The sequence below is a fragment of the Ascaphus truei genome, chromosome 22 (genome assembly GCF_040206685.1).
Source record: "Ascaphus truei isolate aAscTru1 chromosome 22, aAscTru1.hap1, whole genome shotgun sequence".
NCBI classification, from domain to species: domain Eukaryota; kingdom Metazoa; phylum Chordata; class Amphibia; order Anura; family Ascaphidae; genus Ascaphus; species Ascaphus truei.
In genome coordinates, this window is record NC_134504.1 from 9228990 (window position 1) to 9248661 (window position 19672).

General features: G+C 47.0%; 1 protein-coding gene across 3 annotated transcripts in view; it reads left to right on the plus strand.

Moving 5' to 3' along the window:
* The window catches only part of PCTP (phosphatidylcholine transfer protein), a 25182-nt gene extending 10023 nt beyond the window's left edge, over positions 1 to 15159 (plus strand). Inside the window, exons 3-7 of one of the 3 annotated variants that reach the window (XR_012789824.1) lie at positions 1092 to 1171; positions 3059 to 3230; positions 6090 to 6157; positions 10734 to 10876; positions 14948 to 15159. Coding sequence is in view for 1 of the 3 variants with exons in the window: in XM_075579889.1 (XP_075436004.1) it covers positions 1092 to 1171; positions 3059 to 3230; positions 6090 to 6157; positions 10734 to 10814 (401 nt within the window). In the remaining 2 variants the exon portion in view is untranslated. Of the gene's footprint in view, positions 1 to 1091; positions 1172 to 3058; positions 3231 to 6089; positions 6158 to 10733; positions 11022 to 13449; positions 14023 to 14947 lie in introns of those variants that run through there. The other 2 variants (XR_012789825.1, XM_075579889.1) reach the window with 2 other exon arrangements.
* The last annotated feature ends 4513 nt before the right edge of the window (positions 15160 to 19672 follow it).

Here is a 19672-nt window from a genome sequence, read left to right on the forward strand (position 1 = left end):
GGCAAATGGCAGTAAATCAGTGATGCTCTTAATGTTCTCATTCGCTTGTCCCGGTCTAGGAAACCGTGGTGTGTGAAGAATACTGGAGCAGGCTCATGGAATTTCTGTGAGATGTCCGGTTGGGTATCTGTCCCACCAAGCCATGCATGACTCCGTGTAACAAAACAACATGGCACTGCCATCTGGTGGTCAATGAGTTGGTTTTGGTTCCAGCCACTGTACCGCCTATAAATAGTTCAGTATCATGGATAATTCCTAATATTATCTTCTTTTATCGGGATTTTGGTGGCAAGTTTTACCTGAAAAAATACCACTGACCATTTTGCTTTTCCAGTTAAAACCGATATAAAAACAAAAATAAACTATAATTTCTTATTGAATTATTATTATTAGACCCCTTGTAGCAACCCAGCCACAGTTAAAAAGAAGTATGAAAACTGACAAAAATGCCCAGATAAAAACCAGATTCGAATGATTGGCAGATTGTGTCCGTTGTTAACACCAATAACACATTTGTTTTTAAGTAAAATGAAAACGCCAAACAAATAAATAAACGCCCATTTCAACAAAAAATATACACCCATTTCCCCCCAAAATAAAAAACGAAAATCCCTAATTATAGCCACAAGTCACTTATAGCAAATTAATATGATATTCTGAAAATCCTCGCATAAAAAATGCACAATCTAGGAATTTTTAACGTTAACAAGGCAAGTTGTTTATTGGACGCTGTGTAAGTTACTTTAACGGGCTCCTACTTTTGGCCAATATTAACCTATAACTGTCTAAAAACTAAATAATATCCAATTATTAAAAAAGGTTATTTAGAGGCAGTGGCCCTTATTGCATATGGTGAGAAGCTGCGTAGTGCACACTGTAATAATGAACTTGGAGACACTTTAATGCAGCTTGGTTCACTGTTACTGTATCTCACCTCTCTTCTCACCATGATAAATCGGGATCATTGAGTCCAAACGAAGCCATGTTTTTCTCCGTGCCCTTGGGTTTCGAATCGAGTAAGAAGATTTAGTTTCACAGCACGTGGAGTGTTTGCACCATTGTAGAAATGATCCTTTCTTTTCGACGTTTAGAGCTAAGAGAAGACACACACGGAGAAGAAAAAGTCATCTACTGGGAAGTGAAGTATCCGTTCCCTTTATCCAATCGAGATGTATCCTTTTTGTTTAACCCGATAATGAGGGTCTATCCTGAAATGAAAGGTGCTGGAAATGTTGTACTGTTCTTAAAATAAAGGAACCAGGTGTTAAGAGGCAATCCAATAGAATTGAAGCAGGTGGTCTCCAGAGCTGAACATCGTTCATTTTAGCTCTGGGGACCTCCTGTTTACGGAGATACTTACCTCCGTAGGGGGTAATGGCGGAGTTTCAATCTGCACGTCATCCAGTGCGACTTCCTATTGGCACCCCCTTTGGAGGTAAGTATCTATGGAATCGGGGGGGTCCCTGGAGTTCACATTAATGGGTTCAGCTCTGGAGATCCCCCCCCCCCCGCTTCAATTCTGTGTTAAAAATGTGCAACAAGAAAAAAGCGCAAACCCCAAAAATATATATGAAAACCGTGATTAGTGAATATACAAATACAAATGGTGAGAGATGCAGCTTATCTTCCGGGATGTTTCCGAACATCTCATAGGTAGGCGTCAAAAACTTCAAAGCGCAAGAACTCCCCGCAATCCAAAGAAACAAAATATACATAGCGCGAATTTGCAAAATTCAGATGTGGGGATTGAAGAAAATCTTTGAGTGCCCACTCAAGTTAGTGAAATAAATCAGGCGTTTTCAGATTCACGTAGAATAGATTAGTGATATGCGCTCCAACATTTAGATCCAATCTTGATAAACGATATAAGTCCTTAAATAAGATGCAGAGGATAGGTACTGGGGCTAGTGAGGTATGTATTCATAATCATAGCATTTCATGTACCACATATAAGGATATCTCTGTCCCTGAAGGTTAAAGGCTGAGATTGAAAGAAAATCAGACCTGAAGCCTCATTGGGAGAGTCCTAAGGTAGATAAAGAATAACGTACTCACAATTAGTGTTGCCCCAGTCCTCTAAACCTTGATGGGCGTGCAACCAGGAGAATGCAGAGTGATCCAAAGGAAAAAACACTCCAACGCATAGTCCTGAATAGAGTGAGTCCCACACCTCCTACGCGTTTCGGGCAGTACGCCCTTTATCCTGCCCGAAACGCGTAGGAGGGTACTTACCTCCGTTTTTTTTAAACATGGATCAATAAAGGATTATATACTTTTATCAGTTTTTCTGGTGTGGGACTCACTCTATTCAGGACTGTGCGTTGGAGTGTTTTTTCCTTTGGTTTTCAGATTCAGTCTGGTGTAGGTCTAGGTGGACTTAGTATCACTGGAACTCCCCGAATCATAGGATAAAAGAACAGATCTAGGTGGACATAGGTCTAGGTGGGCATAGTATTATACAGCTTTGTATATTAAAAGAGATTTGAGCAGTGGGCTCATTCAACTCACAATCCCAGCAAGCTCTAACCCAGAACCCAAACTCCTTCAACTCGCGTGCTCCAAAGATAAAAACAGCAATTTGACCACTCTGGGTCTGAAGTGAACGGCATCCCGATCGCACACGCGGCCGGCTCCAGGCTCTCGGGCAGTGAGTCGCACTTTCGGGTTCCACCGGTCTATGACGCGTACGTCAGCTATGCGGTGAGAGGAGACCTCTGATGCCGGGCTTCCAGAGTGCAGAGGATACGCTCTCTCTACTGGTGGCTCGCGCTTCTGGATTCCCCGGTCTGTGACGCGTCGATCAGCTGGGTGTTGAACGGAGACCTCGGAGGTGTGGGAGATGCGCACAGGTGACTCAATCAGATGCTCAGTCGACAGCCTCTGAGCCACCTGTGCTGAAGCTGGGATATCCAGAGACCCTGACCTGGTGGGAGGGGGTGGGGGGCTTGAGGACTGGAGTTGGCCATCCACACAGTATTGTTTCTCAATTTATAGTGACCAATATCTGTAAAAAGTAGAGTCTAAGGATTAAATGTGTTTCCTTTAACCCTGAGTCAAGTACGTGTATGTTCGTGAAAGGCGGGATCTAGATATGGATGGAAGGAAGATCTATGTGGTTTTGGCTAAAAGTGCATCCGTTTCCCATTGTCCAGAGAAGTCCGGCGCCATCAGGGTCAACGGTTACAAACAAAGCCTTGCAATTGAGAGTGACGGCAAAAATGGGTGCAAAGGTGAGAATCTCCAGGTTTGTAGTTCTTGGGAGGAACGAACGCCCACAGAGGGGAAATTACCACCAAGCAACTAACCCCTGGCTTTACCCCTATCTATATAACTGGTGTTCATTGTAATTAATATATTATTTTCTAAGAATTGCTTTTCACGAAATATATCTATTGTATTTGAAGCAACTGGTGATGTGTGTGTGTGTGTGTGTGTGTATATATGTATGTGTGTGTGTGTATGTATATGTATATGTATATGTATATGTATATGTATATGTATATGTATGTATATATATATATATATATATATATATATGTATATGTGTATGTGTCGACAAATCACAAAAAAATCTACTCGCCACCTAGTACTACACGTGTGCTGCTTGGTCCAATAGGAGCTCGCCACGATGTTAAATCCACTCGCCCGGGGCGAGCAAATGTATAGGTTTGTCGAACACATTAGATATATATATATATAATATTTTCCCCTAAAAAGCTTACAATCCAACGTAACATTTATTTAAAGAACGTGTGGGTGGATTCACAAAGCTCAGATAATGGGTATTTGATCAACATTAACTGCCATCCACGTCCGTTCCCAGTTGACACTGCTGGAGCTCCAGTTATTAGAGCTTTGTAAAAAAAAAATCCCTCTGTTGGTTTCATTGGCTTCCATAGAAGGTTCCATCGCTCTTAAAGTTCTTGTTTTACTTATGTGTATCCTGTAAAAAATAAATGTGTTGCTTTTTTTTTTGTTTTGCACACGAATTCCAGTGTATAAAGCAGAATATTATTTTGTGAAGAACCCTACTAGGTGATGGTTTTGATGGACCCTTTTGATGGACTTTTTTTCAGTATTTTTAACGATACAGTACCCCATAAAATGCTGTACGTTGACCATGCGATGCCCGTTTACCCACTGAGTGCGGGAGGGGACTCAGCACCTCATTGCAACATCACTGATGAAGCAGCCAGAAGTCCTCTTCTGTGCCACTTCCGGACAGAATGCACAGAGCACAGTCTCCCCTCGATTAAAGAGCAGCTAGCCCCTGATCGTAGCCACAGTCATGTGGCTCCTGAAATGCTAGGCACCATGATGTGGTGACTATGCTTTCGGGTACCCAAAGGGTTGAAGCAGATTCACAACCTTTTATTTTGATTTCCATGTGTTTGATTTTATTTTAAGGCCCAAAGCCTTCAGTAGTGTGTCCACATGGTAACCTGGTTCATCCTTATTAGGGATGGGCGGAACTGTCTCATTAGTGATGGGCGGAACTGTCTCATTAGTGATGGGCGGAACTGTCTCATTAGGGATGGGCGGAACGGTCTCATTTAGGGATGGGCGGAACGGTCTCATTAGGGATGGGCGGAACGGTCTCATTAGGGATGGGCGGAACGGTCTCATTAGGGATGGGCGGAACGGTCTCATTAGGGATGGGCGGAACGGTCTCATTAGGGATGGGCGGAACGGTCTCATTAGGGATGGGCGGAACAGTCTCATTAGGGATGGGCGGAACTGTCTCATTAGGGATGGGCGGAACGGTCTCATTAGGGATGGGCGGAACTGTCTCATTAGGGATGGGCGGAACGGTCTCATTAGGGATGGGCGGAACGGTCTCATTAGGGATGGGCGGAACTGTCTCATTAGGGATGGGCGGAACGGTCTCATTAGGGATGAGCGGAACGGTCTCATTAGGGATGGGCGGAACGGTCTCATTAGGGATGGGCGGAACGGTCTCATTAGTGATGGGCGGAACTGTCTCATTAGGGATGGGCGGAACGGTCTCATTAGGGATGGGCGGAACTGTCTCATTAGGGATGGGCGGAACGGTCTCATTAGGGATGGGCGGAACTGTCTCATTAGGGATGGGCGGAACGGTCTCATTAGGGATGGGCGGAACGGTCTCATTAGGGATGGGCGGAACTGTCTCATTAGGGATGGGCGGAACGGTCTCATTAGGGATGAGCGGAACGGTCTCATTAGGGATGGGCGGAACGGTCTCATTAGGGATGGGCGGAACGGTCTCATTAGTGATGGGCGGAACTGTCTCATTAGGGATGGGCGGAACGGTCTCATTAGGGATGGGCGGAACGGTCTCATTAGGGATGGGCGGAACTTTCTCATTAGGGATGGGCGGAACGGTCTCATTAGGGATGGGCGGAACGGTCTCATTAGGGATGGGCGGAACGGTCTCATTAGTGATGGGCGGAACGGTCTCATTAGGGATGGGCGGAACGGTCTCATTAGGGATGGGCGGAACGGTCTCATTAGGGATGGGCGGAACTGTTCAAATCCATTCCGCGGATTGTTTTGACCAAATCCGTCTGCAGATTGGGTACTAAAAAAAAAAAAAGTTGCGCGGATTCTTTGAAATCCGTCATTGGATACAATCCGGACAGATTTTTGAGAATCTAATCCACGGATTCCACAATCCGTGGCCGGATTATTAGAAATCCACACACACATTAATCCGCAGAGTGAGATATACCCCCACGACCCCCCCTAACTAAATCCATGTCGGGATTTTGAGCCAACCGGCCACGGATTTCGGATTGCACTTTAAAATAAAAATCAGAAACGGCGGATTTGCCTTTTTAGAGACTGATCGGTGGACCAAAGGAACCGGGCCGATTCGAGGCAGATCCAAATCCGGTCAGATAAATGCCGCCCCTCTCTGTCCCACGGTCCCACCACGTTGTTTTCCGGTACTGACTTACCAGAGACACTGTCCTTCCCTGAGCTTCTCTGATCCCGGGGGACCTGCACCGTTGAGCGATTTCCAAGCTGCGTTGAAGTTGGGTAAATCTGAGAAGACCCCCTCCAAATCCTGTTCTGTTTTAATCTTCATATTCTCTGTTTCTTTGCAGTCTTCATGTACTACTTTGATAATCCTGGTGGCATGATCCCTTCGTGGCTCATCAACTGGGCAGCCAAGGTAGGATAACGGCCCGTTGAGTTGATGAAACGCTTGCTTTAGTTTTTGTATTTATAACAGCCGCGTTCACCCCCCTGTGTAAAGCCCATGGATCAAATGAGGCCCTCGAATGACCTTGATGAGACCCTTGGGCCCTCCGCTCCAGCTAATTTCATATGAGTTGCTCCGGCAGCTAAGAGCATTTCTTTGCACAAAAACACACCTGAACGTTGAACTGCTGTAAATATGTATGGACCAGATGTTATACATGCCTGCAATATATCCTCAAGGGCCACCAACAAGTCAGGTTTCCAGGATATCCCTTCAGCACAGGGGGCTCAACCATTCTTTGACTAGGCCTCTGATTGAACCACCTATGCTCAAGCAGGGATATCCTGAAAACGTGACCTGTTGGTGGCCCTTGAGGACTGCAGTTGGCAACCCCTGGACTATAGTAATTTTGAAGGCTTTAAACGTACCTAAAATGACATTGCAACAGGCCTGAGACCCTTCTATTCCTCAAAGATCTGGCCCTTTTGGAGAACTAGTTAGAAAGCATGTACATGTACCGATTTACAGCCGGCACACAACGCGGAGAACGGGTCATTGTTTTCATTCCGCTGCGCAAGAGGGGGTGGGGTTATCGCCCTATGTCACCCGTGGGAGGGCACCACGGGCTGCCATAACACGGGCTGCATTCGTACATGGTACTAATCACACATCAGACCTTTTGTGCAGAACCAGACTTGTTAAACCAGTTGCGTCAGGTTTAAGAACTCTCTTTTCTAAGCCGTTCACTGCCTGTGGACTGAAACGCGTTGGCCCCACTGGTGGTGGAGGTGGCTTCCAAATACTGGCTCGTTGGACACACAACGGCCTCTGAATGGGTGGAGGAGGCGTGGAGGGTGTACTCGCCTATCGGGTACCCTGTCACTGTAAAGACAAGTAGGGTGGAGAGAGGAGAGCTTCTAAACTCCTGTTAAACACACAGCGCTCACACAAACAGGAACCGCAGGAAATCAGTGGTCAGATTACCCAGATTTAACTCTTAATTTGTCACCAGTTTTTTGCTTCATTTTGGTCCTAGGTGAGACTGCCCTATTTAAGTATCCGGTCAGTTTTCAGATGCTTGATTTATTTTTATTTTTTAGCCATACGTCTCCCTCCTTTTTCACCCCTCTACCAGGATGGGAACTTGTGGGTTCCCAGTACGGAACCACACTACTTTCTGCTCAGGCGACTCTTTGTTTCCCGAGATACTTATTGGTAAAAGTAACATGTTCCAGTCCCCTCCAGGGGAAACAAAATGGCGGAATTAAATTCCTGCATCACACGGGTCTGTAAGAAGTCACGACGTATCTGCAGTGGATTTAAGATCAGGAAGTACAGGTAGTATGGTATCGGGGGGTCCCGAAAATTGAAAATACAGCGGTTCAACCTTGGGGGACCCCCTCGTTTCCATGCTGTAACAAAAAAACATGATTACTCTCCCGCTCTCTGTCTTCCCCCTCCCTGCTCTCTCTCTCTCTCCCCCCCTCCCTGCTCTCTCCCCCCTCCCTGCTCTCTCTCTCTTCCCCCTCCCTGCTCTCTCTCTCTTCCCCCCTCCCTGCTCTCTCTCTCTTCCCCCCCTCCCTGCTCTCTCTCTTCCCCCTCCCTGCTCTCTCTCTCTCTTCCCCCTCCCTGCTCTCTCTCTCTCTTCCCCCTCCCTTCTCTCTCTCTCTCTCTTCCCCCTCCCTTCTCTCTCTCTCTCTTCCCCCTCCCTTCTCTCTCTCTCTCTTCCCCCTCCCTTCTCTCTCTCTCTCTTCCCCCTCCCTGCTCTCTCTCTCTCTTCCCCCTCCCTGCTCTCTCTCTCTCTCTTCCCCCTCCCTGCTCTCTCTCTCTCTCTTCCCCCTCCCTGCTCTCTCTCTCTCTCTTCCCCCTCCCTGCTTTCTCTTTTCAACCTCCCTGCTATCTCTCTCTCCCCCCTCCCTGCTCTCTCTCTCCCCCCCCTCCCTGCTCTCTCTCTCCCCCCCCTCCCTGCTCTCTCTCACACTCACTCTCACTCACTCTGACCTCATTCACTGCTGCTAAGACTGGCCCCTGAACCCATTTCCTTCAGACCTCTGCTTCAGACGATCAGCAGCGACCGCGACTTCATGTGATTACGGTGCAGGATTAATGCAGGAGGCGGCAATAACACAATTCTAAGTACTGATGTGATGCGACCGTATCCTGCCTTTCCGTGCTCTGGCTAAGGGGATTGACGTAAGGAGTCACGGATATTGCACGAAATCAGATTAGAAAAGTCTCCTGTGTTGGAAGGGGAAGGGTGCGGCGAGTGTGTCTGGAAATAACAACAAGATATCGGGAGCTTCTTAGAATTAAAGAGTCAGTCCCTCCTAGGACCAAAGTAATGCAAATTATATATATATATATATATATATATATATATATATATATTATGACACAAAAACACACACTGATGAGACCCAAAAGGTCGAAACAGCTGTCTGTGAGTGGTTTGACTGGCTTTGCATTTAATCCCATGCTGTGCTTAAGAGCATTTGCTTATAAGGGTTCCATGTAAAAAAAAAATGGATTCCAGGCAAAAGGTGACACATTGTGTGCTCATTTGCATGTCATTTCCCAGAATCCCTTGCTGCAGTGGGAGCACTGTATGCTGGGTGATAATGGTGAAAGGCAGGGTTGCAGACCTGCCTAAGACATGTGAATGTGCTCACAAGTGATATTTGCTGTATGCTACACGGTGGAGTTTTTTTGTCGCGTGTGTGTATATATATGTATATACTGTGTGTGTGTGTAATATATATGTATATATATTAGATAATGTACATATTACCTGCGGTCCTCCCTTTTATGAAGTACAGTGTGCTGCAGGTAAAAGGATTGTCCTTATATTTATGGAAAACAAAAGAACAATTCCCGCGTTCTTACCAATTTGGGCTAAAATACACTGGTGACATTTTGACATTTAGAACCTAAGTCTGTGTGACACAGGTGTCATTTGGTTGCATCCTTTGATCAAAACATGATTCAAGCCGCCAACCTCGTCAAGGTAGGAACCTACACTGAGTATATGTCATTTCTAATTGTCCTGTGGGCTAAACTTTGTGAGATATGTGAAAGTCCCTGAAGGGGTTAAAAAAAAATTAAGCATCTGCTTCTTTGTGATTTTAGTGCAATTAAAAGCTGGCCAAAGCCAGTATCAGTGTAGAATTTATAGTGACAACTGCGCTCCGGTGTTTGATCACAGAAATAATGGAGAAAAGAACTCGGGCTAAAGACATAACATCCTCTGTGGGGCCAAAAGATCCCTGAGATAGGGGCAAGCAATACACCCCATGACACCTCCAATAGGGAGGGTCCCCCTCAAAGTGTTAAAAAGTACTCGCGCATTGCACTGGTCCTTTAGATTCCTGGTAGACGTGCAGCCACGTTGATATGGATAGCTGTAGAGAAAGGAAGGAAACTGCCGCACAGTCCAATGAAGTGGGTCCCAGGATAACAAAACATAGATATTTACTGGTGTTGAAAACATCCAGCAAACGGAGGAGAGCAACCTCCTACGCGTTTCGAGCAGTAGTTCTTTGTCAAGGAGTTTTGTTATCCTGGGGCCCACTTCATTGGCCTGTGCGCCGGTTTCCTTCCTTTCTCCAAAGCCAGTATCAGAGTTCCCTTTTATTTATATATCTCTATCACTCCTGGCTGCAGTTTTTATTACATTTTTATATTAGTTATAGGATTGAAGCAGGGGGGGGGGGGGGGTTTCCAGAGCTGAACTCCATTAATTTCAGCTCTGGGGACCCCCGGCATCCTCAGATACATGCCTCCGTAGAGGCTGCCGGTATCTCTGCTCTGACGGGGTTAGTTGGGGCTAGCATAATGGCGGCTTAAATGTCCCGTGGCTTGCTGGCCTATAGGAAACTGTGACGTCATCCCTTGCGGCTTCCTATTGGCCCGTGTGACGCAGGACATTGAAACTGATGAGCGATACCGGCAGCACCAACGGAGGTCTGTATCTCCGGAAGCAAAGGGTCCCCTGATCTGAAATGAGCGCTGTTCTGCTCCGGGACCCCCCTGCTTCAATTTGAAGTTCAAGCTATCGTTACAAAAATAAATAAAAAATCATTCAATATGTTAAACAATACAATCTACACACTGACAAGTGATTGGCTATGTTACAGATCGATCCGCTCTCATGTGATCGATCGGTGAAGATTCGGCTGGGGGGGTTCACTAAATGCATCTTGTGTCCTCTTCTGCTGCACTGACAGCCAAAGTTCGCGGAGGAAGATCATGTGACCAGGCAGGCACTAGATTCAATTGGTTCACTGCTAGACAGAGGAGGGCAGGGATTAAAAAGGTGATGCTGTTTCAGAAGGAGAAGGGGATGTAACTTTGTAAATGCTACAAGTATTTTCTCATAGTACAGAACTGATTTATTAAAACAAAAACCACACGTAGGATATTGCTTGAACGGCAGCTTTAAGGTGTTTCCAAAAAATGCTTTGTAAGCAAACGTGCTGCATTTTTAACCAATGATTCTGCTGGTGTTTGAAGGACTTCCTTGTTCAGATGTGGTTTGTTTCTTCTACAGAGCGGAGTTCCGTCTTTCTTGACAGACATGCAGAAGGCCTGCAACAACCATCACCTCTTCAGGAAGAAGACCCTCAATTAACGCATTAATTCAGCAGAGGGTGGAATTGTTTCATGTACTGTAACTTTGAAAAAAAAAGTCAGGTAAAACATATCATTTCGAAGCAATATTTCAACTACAATGTAAAAAAAACACCGTAATTTTGAGAGGAAAAATAATGTTATACTGTAATTTGGTTAGATGATTTAAATTACACATGAAATAAATAAATATCTCTATATATTTTTACTAATTGCTCTCCTTTTCCCTTTGTATTCTGAGTATGTTCTGTAAAGTAATGCACATACTGGGCCATATTTGTCGTGCTGCTGCAATCATTTGCAAAAATAATAATTGAGTTTATTAAAATAGGGAATAATTGGTTTACTATTTAACATGCATTAACATGGGCCAGTCTTTCTCTGCTGGTGGTTTTGCGGTGGGGTGCATGAGCGGGTCAGAGGGGTGCCGTGGGATGTCCCCGTTCCCCTCCTAGAGCAGAGAGGAAGGGCTGCTAGGGAGCAGGGCATTTTCCTCCATCCTGATTGGCTACATCATGCAAGAGGTGTCAGCAACAGACTCCAGCACTGGAATGGGCCATTTTGGTCACGGCCATCTTGCTGGCATCAAATGACCTCCAGCGTTACGGCCTCAGAGGAGCCCTCAGCCGACCTGCCACTTGAACCTCCGCTGCCGGACTCTTCTAGGAGAACGTACGTTTTGGCGGTTAGGATAGGCGGTTAGATTAAGCGGTTAGGTTAGGGGTTTTTAGGGTAAAAGCGTTTTAGGCTACCGGGTTATGGTTATTGGGGTAGGGGGTAGCATCAGTGTTAGGGGTAAGATTTAGCTTTTTTTTTTTAGGGTAAGGGTTAAGCTTAAACACCCAGCGGTCGAAGCCTTCTGCAGCGACAGGTCCCGGTGGTGGGCTGAATCGTGGCGAACTGGCGGTGGTCATTTCGCCACGGCCAAATGTCCTAGGCCGCTTAGTACTGCCCCGTGTGTTGGCGTCATACACACGAGGACACGAGAGTTGTGAGGATTGGTGTGTGTGTGTGTGTGTGTGTGTGTGTGTGTGTGTGTGTGTGTGTGTGTGTGTGTATAGCTGTTTGCACTATTGTAGGGGTACCTCCGCAAATAAGCATTATGAATAGGAGGGATCTCGACAGGAAAAAGGTTGAACCTCTGACTTAATGGCACGTCCAATAGGCAGACGCCGGTAAAAGTAAACGCCGTTTTTAAAGCGCAATCCAAGCGATTTTTTTTACATGGGATTGAAGCAGGGGGTTTCCGGAGCTGAACCCCATTCATTTCAGCAGCGGGGACCCCCCGCTTCCTGAGATACCTCCGTTAGGGGGTGCCAGAAGCCACTCCGGCTCGTTATCAGGGATCACGTCATTGTGAATTTTCCCAGCTCCCCCGTCCTGCCGGCCAATGGGAAGCCGTGACGTCACCTAGGGTCAGTATCTAGGGAGGCAGGGGGTTCCTGGAGCTGAAATTAATGGGGGTCCGCTCCAGAGACCCCCTGCTGCAAACAAAATAAAAATACATTAAAAAACATAAGCGACCCATTGGATCGCTCCTTTTTTAAGTTCTCTGCTCTCTCTTAAGAGAGACATGTGGGGAGGGGGAGGAGAGAGACACGCGGGGGGAGGGGGAGGAGAGAGACATGTGGGACGGGGGGGAGAGACACGCGGGGGAGGGAGAGGAGAGAGACACACGGGGAGGAGAGAGACATGCGGGGAGGGGGAGGAGAGAGACATGTGGGACGGGGGGGGAGAGACACGCGGGGGAGGGAGAGGAGAGAGACAGACGGGGAGGAGAGAGACATGCGGGGAGGGGGAGGAGAGAGACACACGGGGAGGAGAGAGACACGCGGGGGGAGCGGGAGGAGAGAGACACGCGGGGGAGGGGGAGGAGAGAAACACGCGGGGAGGGGGGAGAGAGACACGCGGGGGAGGGAGATGCTGGGGAGGGGGAGGGGGAGGGGGGAAAGACACGCGGGGGAGGGAGATGAGGGGGGAAAGAGACACGCGGGGGAGGGAGATGCTGGGGAGGGGGAGGAGGGAGATGCTGGGGAGGAGGAGGAGGGGGGAGAGACACGCGGGGGAGGGTCATGAGAGAGACACTGGGGAGGGGAAGGAGAGAGACGGGAGGGGAGGAGAGAGACATGCGGGGGGGAGGGGAGGAGAGAGAGACAGACATGCTGGGTGGGGAGAAGAGAGAAAGATGCTTGGGGGGAGAAAAAAGAGAAACATGCTGGGGGGAAGGAGAGAGACAGACATGCTGGGTGGGGAGAAGAGAGAAAGATGCTTGGTGGGAGAAAAAAGAGAAACATGCTGAGGGGAAGGAGAGAGACGGGAGGGGAGGAGAGAGACATGCGGGGGGGGGAGGGGAAGAGAGAGAGACAGACATGCTGGGTGGGGAGAAGAGAGAAAGATGCTTGGGGGGAGAAAAAAGAGAAACATGCTGGGGGGAAGGAGAGAGAAAGACGTGCTGGGCGAGAAGAGATGCATGTTGTTATGTCTATGTTAAAACAAATGATGATGGTGTCTTAGTGCATTATTGATGAGAGACTGCATTCATTTGTAATAAATATGTTTTTATTGCATTCACAAACAGTCACTGTAAATGCATTTTCATCCATACAATGTAATAATAATTAGGTTTTTATTTTCAGGGGCTGACCAGTTTTATAGGAACTTTAACTATGGATCAACGTTTATATGAGCCTGTAGCAGAGACATCTAAATCATTTTATTATTGGGAGGAGAACTGTCAAAACCCCACTGCTTTTAATATATCATCGTAAAAAGTATTACATGCTATTTACAGAGCATCTGAAAGTGATGTTGGGATTGACTATACTGTAGGTTAGTAATTGAGGCGGATCTGAAATACCCTTCATAAAACAAAGATTTATTGTGTATAGTTAGGTAAGAAAAGGCAAGAAAACCATTATCAAACCTCCGACACGTCAACAGTCATCCCAAATATAGTGAGCCCTCAACTACCGACGCCCCGGGTTACTGATGGATGCCTTATCTGACGCCGAATAAGACAGCCCTGCCGGACGCATTATCCGCCACCGGACCCGCGTATCCGACGGTCGCCGACACCGATTTTAACATGGGACCCGCAATCCGGCGGTCCGTTAACCGACGGCGTTTAGTGGGACGCATTCCGTCGGAAAAGCGAGGACCGCCTGCGTGCGAATACAAGTTACAGACGCAGCCACCAGTATCCGATCACTTGCCTTGGAAAATCTGGGGCAATCTCACAGTAAATGCCTCAACATTTCTGTGAGATTCATAATGGCCCATCGGATTAGCACAGCGGGGGGGGTCACTGCAGTCCCATTCAAACTGAAACTGCTGTGTTAATCCGGATGGGCCAGTAGCAGTCTCACAGAAATGCTGAGGCATTTACTGTGAGATGCCTTCGTTTTTACCCAGGCAAGTGATCGGATACTGGTGGCTGCATCTGTACTGTTTGATGATCGGGCTTTCCAGTCCCACTCACAGTATTAGTGAGAATAGTTAAAAATGTACCAAAGCGCATGAAAATCAGCTCCGCTCACATCATGCCTCATCTGAAATGGTTTGAACGCTCCAACGTCTGAATCCTGTTTGCTGCAGTTTTGCTGACAATACTGGCCACGTTGGCTTCCTTTTGGAGTTTTTTGCCAAGCTGTCTAGTGGATTTTGGTCTGCAGCTAATTCTTGGCCCGTCGTGAGGAAGCCACGTGAATGAATGAAACCACTAAAAATGTTTTGCACCGCGAGGCAAAAAACGACAAAGAAAGCCACGCAGAGGTTTAACGCTGGATGCTCTGCTAGTTAGGGGAGACCACTCGCGAGATGAATCGGGCTCTGGGTTTCGCCCTTTCCCCCAAGTCTGCAAAAAGGTTTTGTTCTGCTTCACGCGGGTGATGTCACGGACGCCTCCGCGAAAAGCTGTATGGACTTAGCCTTATGCACCGTTCACTGCATTTGATCCCGCTACCCCTCACAATGCAATTTGTTTCTAGGTGACAAACAATCTGATATATATATATTTTTTATTTACATAGTCAAATGAGAATACTGTCCTAATGCTCCTTTCTCTGCAGGTGCCACACACAGCTGAGGCTCCACAAATGCTGAATATTAACACTCTCTCTTTTTTTCTTTCCAAAGGTCAAATTAAAACGATTGCGCAGTATGCTGTTTAAATAAGCTCGTGAATAAAATATAATTGTCCAGCTGTTTTGGCCTCAAATGAACTTCCCTGTCTGGCTTCTGGCTTCCTGGTAAAGGATCCTGTTTTTAAAAAGTTCATTATGCATTATCACAATTTGAAATGCTGTTCTGCCAAAATGCTGGAGTTGCGGAGAATTAAAGAGGCAATACCAGTAAGGGGGGATTTTCTTTGCAATTGTTGTTTCATTTTTTTTTAACATGGGATTGAAGCAAGGGGGTCTCCGGAGCTGAACCCCATTCATTTCAGCTCCTGGGAACCCCTGCTTCCAGAGATACTTACCTCCGAAAGGGCAGATGACATCACTGCTTCCTATTGGCCCGCGGGGCGCGGAAGCTTTGAAAAGTGACCATTACGTGATCCCTGCTAGCAGAGCGGCTGCCGGCGTCCCCTACAGAGGGTCTGTATCTTCGGAGGCGGGGGGGCCCGCTTGGATTATCCAAAATCCCAAGTGAAGTCAATGGGGGTTTTCGGCCAAAACCGGGCCGAACTGACACCTTGGAGTCTAGAATTGCCCCCTAAATGAGGTAAGAATGCTGACGATGGTACTGGGAGGAGTGAAACGCGTGTCGGGCTTAGTACAGTGTGTGGTGTGTTGTAAAGCTTGGGAAGTAGTGTAATACATTAAAGATACACTTGCTTAAAGAAGCATATGAATAGCACTGTGGATATTCTGAACACATGATACATAAAGCTTGGCCCCCTGCAGACGCACTTACCAGAACTCCCTCCTGTCTATGTACGTTCTCCCTACCTACCAATTAGACTGTAAGCTCCTCGGGGCAGGGACTCCTCTTCCTTAATGTTACTTTTATGTCTAAAGCACTTATTCCCATGATCTGTTATTTATATTATCTTCAATTTATTTGATTACCATGTGTATTACTACTGTGAAGCGCTATGTACATTAATGGCGCTATATAAATAAAGACATACAATACAATACAAGGAGAAAGTGTAAAGAAAAGAAAGAAGAAAAATAAAGGAAAGGAAGTGTGTACTGATCTGGGCTAAAGAAAATAATACATTAAGAAAACGGGTAAAGAAGATAAAAACAGATTAATAAAGAAACACTGAATCCGTCTCAATACCCTACAGAGAAAAATGAATTGCACACAGTGACATACACACACGGATGTATAAAAACATACAGTGGCACACACACACACACACACACCAGGACAGAACATAACACACAGTGAGACACACACCATCACGCTCTGATTCACACTTTTTCCTCCTCTACTTTGCCCCGGCACCAGCCTCCTTACACCTCCTGCTGATTGGCTGCACTACCCAGCAGCAGCCAATCAGGATGGCAGAAGCTACCCAGCTCTCTCCCTGCTCGGGGAAATCCCCCTTACCGTTAGAAATCTGCCACCCTCCAAACTCTGCCGCCCTATGCAGCTGCCGAATTGGCCTAATGGTAGAACCGGGCCTGCTGGCCTGGCAAGACTTCTAAACACCAACCATTGCATCGCAGACAGAAAACATACCAGAGTTCAGCAAAGCAAGTCGCTAAAGCTGGAAACGGACATATCAAACATCTAAGCATGGAGGAAACACTACAGGAAAACCAAGGGTCAGAACCAGAACCCAGTGGACCTGTAAAGAGAATCAAAGTTTTAGGAAAGCTACAGTGAGGCTGATTTATAGGGTTGGCAGACAGGTCCGGTCAGGGGGTTTGGAAAGCAGAAGATGCGTAACTGAAGTGGCTTTATCCAGACACCACATCCCCGTTCCATTTCCTTTTTCCTGATTATTCCATCGGTCATTGGAAGAGAACCAGAGGAAAGAAGACAATCCTTCAGCTTTAGCTACTGTACATTGGGATGTTATTTTCAATTGAAGCTACCGCAGCTCGGATATCAGCAAATGAGAGAATGTGACAGATCATGGTGCAGCTCAACCCCGTTATAGCGCGATCCGTTACAACGCGGATCCGCTTATAACGCGATGCACGCCTGGCTCCCAATTTTCGTATGTATGAATACTTTACATCACGATTATTGGCGTCTTAAATACTTTATTGTACAATGCATACAATTGTACATTATTTCTAACGCGATCCGCTTATAACGCGATGTGATTCTTTGGAGCACAAGCACAGCGTTATAAGGGGGTTGAGCTGAAATTTTAAATATTGCAAAGCTGACCATATATACAATGGCAGTGTCGTAACCCTGTGTAGGCTCTGGAGATTTCTTCTTCTCAAACCATCCGGCCCAAACAAAGTTAATACCAAAAGCAGAATGTGAGCTGGGATATACAGTAGATATTTTAGATTTATGGACGCTATTAAAATAATGTCTGTTGAGTCTTCATCAACAGCCCCCACTGATTAGTCCCCAAAACATCCATCCAGTTCATGCAACTATGTTCTGGTACCAGGTGATGCTGTATGCCCTGGAGTGTTGATGTTGTTTTATGTCCAGAGTAGACATCTCATCATCAAAGTACGTACTGTACAGTACAAATAGTAAGAAAGACAACAACAACTAAACTCCATGGTGTAGTATATTAAAGCAAGGAACAAGCCAAACTACACACAAACGTTGAATATAGGAGAGCATACAAAGAAGTTGTTGGACGCCCATGTCAGCGTCTTGTGTCTTCTGTTTCTTACCCGACGCATTTCAACAAAGATCCTCTAGAGCTGTGTGCTCAACTGCAAACCTCAAGAGCCACCAACAGGCCGTCTTAAGGAGTTTTAGGGGTAGAGAGAGAGCTGAGGGGAAGAGAGAGCTGGTGAGGGGGATCTTATGGTGTGGGGGGGGAGAGCTGGTGAGGGGGAGCTGATGAGGATGAGGGGGGAGAGCTTGTGAGGGGAAGAGAGCTGGTGAGGGGGATCTTATGATGGGGGGGAGCTGGTGAGAGGGAGCTGATGAGGATGAGGGGGAGAGCTTGTGAGGGGAAGAGAGAGCTGGTGAGGGGGATCTTATGATGGGGGGGAGCTGGTGAGGGGGATCTTATGATGGGGGGGGAGCTGATGAGGATGAGGGGGGGAGAGCTTGTGAGGGGAAGCTAATGATGAGGAGGGGGGAGAGCTGGTGAGGGGCAACTGATGATGCAAGGGGTGAGCTGATGAGGAGGGGGGAGAGCTGGTGAGGGGGAGATCATGAGGGTGGGGTGGCTGGTGAGGGTGAGCTGATTATGAGGGGGGAGAGCTGATGATTAGAGAGAGGATCAGGGAGAGGATGGGGGAGTGAGAGAAAAAATTACAGTCAGTATAATATTAATGGGGCCCGAACCTGTATCCTAACGCACTAACATACCTCCACCTCTATCCTAACGCACTAACATACCTCCACCTCTATCCTAACGCACTAACATACCTCCACCTCTAGCCTAACGCCCTAACATACCTCCACCTCTATCCTAACGCCCTAACATACCTCCACCTCTATCCTAACGCACTAACATACCTCCACCTCTATCCTAACGCACTAACATACCTCCACCTCTATCCTAACGCACTAACATACCTCCACCTCTATCCTAACGCACTAACATACCTCCACCTCTATCCTAACGCACTAACATACCTCCACCTCTATCCTAACGCCCTAACATACCTCCACCTCTATCCTAACGCACTAACATACCTCCACCTCTATCCTAACGCCCTAACATACCTCCACCTCTATCCTAACGCACGAACATACCTCCACCTCTATCCTAACGCACTAACATACCTCCACCTCTATCCTAACGCCCTAACATACCTTCACCTCTGTCCTAACGCACTAACATACCTCCACCTCTGTCCTAACGCACTAACATACCTCCACCTCTATCCTAACGCCCTAACATACCTCCACCTCTATCCTAACGCACTAACATACCTCCACCTCTATCCTAACGCACTAACATACCTCCACCTCTATCCTAACGCACTAACATACCTCCACCTCTATCCTAACGCACTAACATACCTCCACCTCTATCCTAACGCACTAACATACCTCCACCTCTATCCTAACGCACTAACATACCTCCACCTCTATCCTAACGCACTAACATACCTCCACCTCTATCCTAACGCACTAACATACCTCCACCTCTATCCTAACGCACTAACATACCTCCACCTATCCTAACGCCCTAACATACCTCCACCTCTATCCTAACGCACTAACATACCTCCACCTCTATCCTAACGCACTAACATACCTCCACCTCTATCCTAACGCACTAACATACCTCCACCTCTATCCTAACGCCCTAACATACCTCCACCTCTATCCTAACATACCTCCACCTCTATCCTAACGCACTAACATACCTCCACCTCTATCCTAACGCACTAACATACCTCCACCTCTATCCTAACGCACTAACATACCTCCACCTCTATCGTAACGCACTAACATACCTCCACCTCTATCCTAACGCACTAACATACCTCCACCTCTATCCTAACGCCCTAACATACCTCCCCATAATGCAGAATTAATAGTGGTAAAATACTAAAGAGGAACTGCAGTGTACACCAGGGGGCGCCCCACTCTCCGTGCGGGACACCCCCTTGTGTACATTATGTTTTCATTAGGGGATTCAGGGGCGGTCTAGGGCACAAGTCGCCGCCAGGAGAACTCGCCGTCGGGACACCTCGCCACTTGCGATCTCGATGATGCCCTTATTAAATGGAAACACTTCTTGTC